General features: G+C 38.4%; 1 protein-coding gene across 1 annotated transcript; it reads left to right on the forward strand.

The window, feature by feature from the left end:
- The first annotated feature begins 155 nt into the window (after nt 1–155).
- LOC131698682 (26S proteasome regulatory subunit 10B) lies at nt 156–6,380 on the forward strand. Its single transcript, XM_058991873.1, has 14 exons — nt 156–308; nt 1,270–1,349; nt 1,717–1,756; nt 1,971–2,023; nt 2,491–2,558; nt 2,677–2,791; nt 3,275–3,362; nt 3,870–3,931; nt 4,053–4,176; nt 4,414–4,475; nt 4,633–4,753; nt 5,089–5,169; nt 5,349–5,420; nt 5,780–6,380. The coding sequence occupies exons 1-14, from the start codon at nt 224–226 to the stop codon at nt 5,896–5,898; spliced, it is 1,170 nt and encodes a 389-aa protein (XP_058847856.1). The 5' UTR covers nt 156–223; the 3' UTR covers nt 5,899–6,380.
- Nucleotides 6,381–7,584: the final 1,204 nt, after the last annotated feature.

Raw genomic sequence — 7,584 nt, forward strand, 5'->3', positions numbered from 1 at the left:
TAAAGGAATGGAAGAAGACATTTAACCTTTTTTTTCTGTGCACAGACATGAACAGCTAAACAGTGTAGACCAAGAGTTATATTTTATTTGTTGTGTACCTAACTATTCTGCGAGTTTACTTGACTCAGTCCGCCAGTCTAACCGAGATTTCAATTTCTATCCCAGAGTTCCACAGCCTTAGTTCGTTCCCAGCATTCTTGCGAACCGGTCAAGTCAGTGCAACATGGCGGATCCTCGAGAGAAAGGTCTGCAAGACTACAGGAAGAAATTACTGGAGCACAAAGAGATCGACGGACGGCTCAAAGAGTGTACGTGAGCAAATGTTTATAATGTACAACTTGGCGGTGTGTTATCCACGACCGTAAAGACACGGGGTTATTCGCTAGTTATGATAAAGCTGGAGTTAGGCGGACAATTGGCCAAGTCGCTTTGTCATGCAACCAACTATCAATTGACTGAGTAGTGCTGTGTAGGTTTAATTTGCGTATACGTTGAACAGAAAAGAAAGTAGAACCATTTCTGAATACACCTGTGACAGGCAGGCATTCGTAAAACATATACGGGTCATTTTAAACAAAACACGCGTTTTAATGTTGTCATGCAGGATAACAGTACAGTACTTAGTATTTTCTACGGTCGTTGGTTGCACTAAGATTATTATTTTTTTTTAAAAGACGATTTCATACATAATACATTGTGACATGCAGTGCTGACGTGGTGTAACATTCATTTTGTTTAAATATGTTTTGTTTGTTTGTTCGATGCCCTTTTTTTGGAGGTTCCCGTGTAGTTTGTAAGACTATAATAAGTATACTGATCTCAGACATAAGGCTTCAAATGGGAACTTGTATAGTGACAGAAGGTTGAAATGACAGATTGTGGCTGTTGACAGTCTACTAATAAAATGGATCTGTTGACAACCGTATCGCAGACCCCATGGTCATCTACACGACTGTGCACTGACAGACTTCAAGTCTGCAAGGTGTCAGTAGTAAGGTGTAAGTGAGAAGCTGATAACCACAGGTGTGTCAAGAACATGCTGTGTTTATTGATTTATGTTGTATTATAAATGTATCAGTTATAGCATATTGTTTTTAGGATTCTGCAATCCGCTATTGTTATTGTAGCCAAGAGTGGACAAAACCCGTCCTAGTGACACTTAATATTGAACCTTAAAACTATCTGGAAGTTACATTTAACAAACGAGTAATTCACTCACTAAATATGGATCCATTTATTATATAGATTTTTTTATTTATTTTTTTTAAGTGAGGGAGCAGCTGAAAGAACTTACAAAGCAGTATGAAAAATCAGAAAATGACCTGAAAGCTTTACAAAGTGTTGGGCAGGTAAGAAAGCTGCAATTGCTTTTCCTTTATATCTTTAAAATGAATTCTTTATTCTGTTGCTGAGCATTTAGTACTACTACCAAATTTTTTAAACAAAGTTTTATAAATAAAATAGAATTAAAGCAACAAGTATTGCTTTTCCATACTATTTATTTTTAAATTAATTTTATTTTACTGTAACATGCCTTAAATGTTGAATCCCACAGCTACTCCTTACCAGAGCTGGGGAAAAATAATAGAAATTGTTGTGTAACTGCTTGGGGAAGTGCATGTACACTATGTGTCTATTTAGTTTGAATAAAAGGTGAACTGCAGTATTTAATATACCCCAGTTGTTCAATATAACCTTATTTCTAATTTTGTGTAGATTGTCGGAGAGGTCCTGAAACAGCTAACAGAAGAGAAATGTGAGTTTTTGTTTAAAAAAATACAGACGAACCAAAAGGACCACAAGTCTAGTGACCACTGAAGAATCCATGATAAAAATTGATAGTAATGCTATTTATTCTCCAGTGTTATCACTTTTTGGTCATTTTGAGTGTTCGTTTAGAAGTATGTATTGTATTGCTGTATGAATGTGTTTTACGCGCTCATTATTGACTTGTGGTGTTCTATTTTCAGTCATTGTAAAGGCGACAAATGGACCTCGCTATGTTGTTGGCTGCCGTCGACAGGTAACTTAACTTCCTGTAAAATTTTAAAATGCAATGTCATCCAGTGTTGCATTAAAAAAAAACAGTTTCCTTATGTCAAATCTAAGCCAGTTAACTGTCCAGTAACCAAAAATCTGATGCTAGAGATCTAACCTGAATCACTTTTTGAAAAAAGGTTTGCATTTCAGGCAGTTTGGTACACAACACTTTTGATACAAAGGGACTGACACATCTGGACTTGAGCAAATTGTAGATAAATACATTTAATATGGTAGAGAATACATTCTACATTCATCTTGAGGTATTTGCTAGGAACTTGCCAAATCCTGTGTAATATTTGAAATGACAAACGCATACAACAAGAGGAACTTTTTTATATGTCCTTTTCTGAACTTCCTGAATGGATTGACTTGCTTGTGCCTTCAAGGTAACATGTACGTCAGTCTTTGGGGACAGATTGACAGTTTATTTTTATATCTAAATTGCAGCTTGACAAGTCCAAACTCAAACCTGGCACAAGAGTGGCGCTTGACATGACCACCCTGACTATCATGAGGTAGGACTTCTTAATAAAAGAATGACTAAATATTGTGGTTTTCTTTCACCCAGGAACTAAGTTTTGTGGATGTCTATGAGAGCTTTCAGAAGGCTGACCTCTTTGCTTTCTTTTCCAGGTACCTGCCCCGAGAGGTTGACCCTCTAGTGTACAACATGTCCCACGAGGACCCTGGCAGCGTCTCCTATTCAGAGATCGGGGGATTGTCAGAACAGATCCGGGAGCTCAGAGAGGTATGCTGTAATTTATAAGTGATGCCTAGCAGCACTGCATGGCACAGCATGCCATTGGTACACATTGGCTCCTATTGGAAGTCACATTTTAAACTGGAAACTTATTGGGCACAGGCTGTTGCAAATCTGAGTGTGTGTGTGTGTCACTCAGCATGGAAGATTTTAGGGAGGCGAGGTAGCCCTGCAAACAGAAAGACGCAAAGTTATTCTTTTAGTTGGGCAATTGTTTGATTCCGGACTCTCTGGCCAATTGCGATGGATTTAATTAGGAACCCAGGTTATTTAAACTATTTGTCTAAATGTTGCTGTAGTCTAACTCTCACATGAGCTGACTGAAAACCATTTTTTTGTTTTGTTTGTTTGGACCTGGTTGAATCGTGATTGTCTAATAATCTTCTGTTTGAAAGGTTCTGTTACAGCTGTAATATGGTTGTGTTTTTATTACACTGAGATAATTTAAAGAGTTTTCCTCCTGTGTTGCAGGTGATTGAGCTTCCCCTCACAAACCCTGAGCTTTTCCTGCGTGTGGGGATCATCCCTCCCAAAGGCTGTCTGCTGTATGGACCACCAGGTAAACAGCCCCTGTACTGTGTTAATTACCTTCAGCCTGCCATCTACCGTTACCGAAGTGTGACACTGGGTAGGAGGGAAAGGTTTCATTATAACCCAGTTTCTTTTGAAGAGTTGCATGTGTTAAAGTTAGAACACTATGGATCAAAGCATGTGATTACAGTGTTGCTTTTAGATTTTGTTGAAAATATCTATTTAATTGAGTGGTGTACACTTTGGGTTTCATGCACTTCAGTTTTATGCTAAAACAAAACTGCACTGTGATTACAGTGTTGCTTTTAGATTTTGTTGAAAATATCTATTTAATTGAGTGGTGTACACTTTGGGTTTCATGCACTTCAGTTTTATGCAAAAACAAAACTCTTAAAATAGCCTTTTGGTATACACAGTCACATTGTTCTGTAAAGAAACAATACTAGTGCAGGAACAGTGAACATTACATACCATGACAAAAGGTCTGTACAGTAGGGTGGAAGAACATTCTCACAGAGTGTTTTTTGTCTTTCAGGCACAGGGAAGACACTGCTGGCCAGAGCTGTTGCCAGTCAGCTGGACTGTAATTTCTTAAAGGTAACGCATCTCATTTGTCTTTGTCTACATGATCATTGAAATGAGCATGCTCAAAATGCTTTTCGGGGGCAGGGATTGCTTGCACTGCTGTTAATTTATTGAACGTGTTTCCTGTGTTCAGGTGGTCTCCAGTTCTATAGTTGACAAGTACATTGGGGAGAGCGCCAGGCTGATCAGAGAGATGTTCAACTACGCCAGGGATCACCAGCCCTGTATCATCTTCATGGATGAGATTGATGCTATTGGTAAGAAGACCAGAGTCCGTCAGCCTTCTGAATTTTAGTTTTTGGATGGCCAAGAGTTCAACAAAGGTTCATGATGTATAGCAAAAATGTGTTCATAATTTAAATGTGTCTTGTATCTTATGATTTATGGCCCATGCTGGAAGATCTGTATTGCCATACCACTAAACTGTTGTTGCCCTTCTAATTAATATCACAGATAGCTGAGCATGAAGCTTAACACTGTAAAACTTCTTGCAGGTGGGCGTCGATTTTCTGAGGGCACCTCGGCTGACCGAGAGATCCAGAGGACCCTGATGGAGGTGAGGGCTCCCTGTCCTGCCAGACCTGTTTTCATTCATGCTGAGAGAACCCACCACCAACCAAAATACTCCTTTCCAACAATTAACCCATATGTATTTAATTAGTTAATTTAGTTGTTGGACATATTTAAGTTCTGTGCCTGTGACCTTCCTGCAGCTGCTGAACCAGATGGACGGCTTCGACACGCTGCACAGAGTCAAGATGATAATGGCGACGAATCGTCCCGACACCCTGGACCCTGCACTGCTGCGCCCAGGTCGCCTGGACCGCAAGATCCGTAAGAATCGCTCTCTGAACACATTGACAGTACAAGCAAGATCCATGCATACTGCTCCTTGAATCCATTGACTGTGCAGAACAGTACAGTATAATACAAGCAATATCCACGTGAACTGCATCCTGAACCTATTGATAGTACAATACAGTACAATAGTGTACAAGCAAGATCATTAGGATCTGCTGTCTGCACCTTCTGATAGGATGATACAGTACAAGATAATTTACAAGCAAGGCACATAGGAGCTGCTGCCTGAATACAAGACCTTGCACAATACAGTTCTGTAAGAGGTTATTTAACACCTGCCACACTAAGTTTTAATCCTTTCTTTCCAGATATTGAACTGCCCAATGAACAGGCACGCTTGGACATCCTGAAAATTCACTCTGGGCCCATCACAAAACACGGAGAAATGGGTTGGTGCTCATGAGTGGAATGACCTAATTTAGAACTTTATCATGTTTTATCATTTTTATTTTATACTTTGGAAAGCTGCTGCAGAAAATCTGTTCTTGTATGCATTTTTTTTTTTTTTAGTTTAAATGTATATTTTGCGTAAGAGATTCTCCTGAGTTCTTGTCTGTCCTATTCGCAGATTATGAAGCGATTGTGAAGCTCTCTGATGGGTTTAACGGAGCTGATTTGAGAAATGTGTGTACCGAAGCAGGTGAGTAATCCACTTTTTTCAATCTGTAAACCAGGCAAAACACAGAAAGGACATTTCGTTATTAAAGGCATTCCACCTGTTAACAGTACAGTTACAGATGTATAGACTATATGGCATTAACTAAACAGAAACTGCAATATTTATGAGCCCTAAATCCCGAAGTTTCCTCTGACTAATACAACTCTAAACACCAATTGTTGTACGAATGGCCCACCTGTGACCTGGGTTTCTTCTTGTGAGCATGGTGGGAAAAGCAATACAACCATGATACACAACAGACCATTCATTACCCAAGGCTAGCTCACAATGGGGTAATGGTGAAGCATAAACTACCAAGAGGTGTCCCTCTCTTTTCTCAGGCATGTTTGCAATTCGTGCCGACCACGAGTATGTGACCCAGGAAGACTTCATGAAGGCGGTCCGCAAGGTGGCGGACTCTAAGAAGCTGGAATCCAAGCTGGACTACAAGCCGATATAATACCAGCGATTCAGGAGTGTTGTTGAGTGCATGGGTATATCTTTCTTATGAAAAGATTATAATTTGTTTTTAAATGGGAAGTTTGCTATTTCTGTACTGTTACGTTTATATATATATATATATATATATATATATATATATATATATATATATATAAATTATACACACAGCTGTAGAGTGTAGTAAACCACTAACTTTAGACTAACTTAATAATCTGTGTTTTGTAACAGAAGGATGCAGATCTCTTTGTTTTGTTTTCTTCTGGGGAATATGGATATCATCTTGCAAAACTGTTCAAATGTACTTCCATATTGTATACTCTTTATACCATTTCTACCCAAGTGTAATGAGTATCCTCCAGGGACTTCAAGAAAAGAGCTGATTTAAATAGTCTTATACACGATTGTTCTTTTGGATCTGTCATGTTTTGTTTTGTTTTTTTGTCCCCAAAGATTCAAATTAAAAAAAATGTAATTGCAGTATCCATTTCATTTTTGTGCATCTTTTTTTTTTAAATTAATGTAAATTTGTTTAATTTGAAAAAACATTTGTTATCATGAAAGATGTATTAAATAATGTATTTGTCTGGTTAACTATCTCTGCAAAAGACATAACTTAAGCAACTTCCTGAACGACAACATACTAGTGTAACTATACCCTCAAGAAATACACAGAAGTGCATTGCATTTTATAACAATATCTTTAATTAGAAAGTTTTAAGTAGTGTTGCTCTGATTTCATCTGTTACACTAAACCGAATGACAGTACACAACTTGGAATCGCACAACCACACAGTGTACTGGTAATCACGTGCAACGTCATGCTAAATGACCAGGCCAGGGTGGACAATGAGACCTTGCCAGTACAAGCCTTTGTTCCACGGATGTTATAAATGATTTATTATACTTCCATCTAGATCCAAAATGATTTGGTGTACCCTGCTGGAGATATAATGGAGGAAGCCTACATACTTCTACCTTGAAACCTGCGCCTCAGTTGTGATGAAGTAAGAGTATTACCACAAAGTGGCAGTCAGGGTATAAGGAGGTGCCTGCCCTGTATTTATATGTTGTAGAATTAGCCAGAGTGACCAAGGTATACACTGGTGATATATACAGAACAGAGGCTCAGTTCAGTACCTAACGGGTACAGTACATGCTTGCTAAACATGAATGTAAAATGTGAAGCCCATGTGCAGTATACAGTAGGTTAGTGGGTTCTGAACAAAGAAGTAAAGCCAAGAAGAGAGTCATAAAGCACTGGTTTTCCTCTTCATGTGTGGATGATCAATGCTATTTTGGTATGACAGAAGAAAGAAATTGGCCACGCAGGCATATTACACAATGATTGGGCCAGGTTCTTGCATGGTTATTTATTTTGCTTTCTCTTTCCTGTCTCTCTCCCTCTTTATATATAGCTATGAGGCACGGGCCTCGGTTAAAATCATACTAATAAATTATTTATTTGGGCTCTTTTTCACTTTGCCGCAAAATAAAATGCATTTCCTTCCTTGTTATATGCATATATTAAAAGTCCCGCTGATATCTATAGCCTCTGTGCTCTTCAAAAGCTTTTACTGTCATTGCAGACTACAGGGACAGTATACTGGGGGCTAGCTATGGCCCTGTATATCTACATTATATATATATATATATATATATATATATATATATATATATATATATA

The sequence above is a fragment of the Acipenser ruthenus genome, chromosome 18 (genome assembly GCF_902713425.1).
Source record: "Acipenser ruthenus chromosome 18, fAciRut3.2 maternal haplotype, whole genome shotgun sequence".
NCBI lineage: Eukaryota > Metazoa > Chordata > Actinopteri > Acipenseriformes > Acipenseridae > Acipenser > Acipenser ruthenus.

What these genes read in the sequence shown, in the direction of transcription:
- LOC131698682 (XM_058991873.1), top strand. Translation starts at nt 224, where the DNA reads ATGGCGGATCCTCGAGAGAAAGGTCTGCAAGACTACAGGAAGAAATTA. An exon ending in TTGTTGGCTGCCGTCGACAG is followed by an intron (nt 2,024 to 2,490) that starts GTAACTTAACTT and finishes TCTAAATTGCAG; the next exon opens with CTTGACAAGTCCAAACTCAA. An exon ending in ACCACCCTGACTATCATGAG is followed by an intron (nt 2,559 to 2,676) that starts GTAGGACTTCTT and finishes TTTCTTTTCCAG; the next exon opens with GTACCTGCCCCGAGAGGTTG.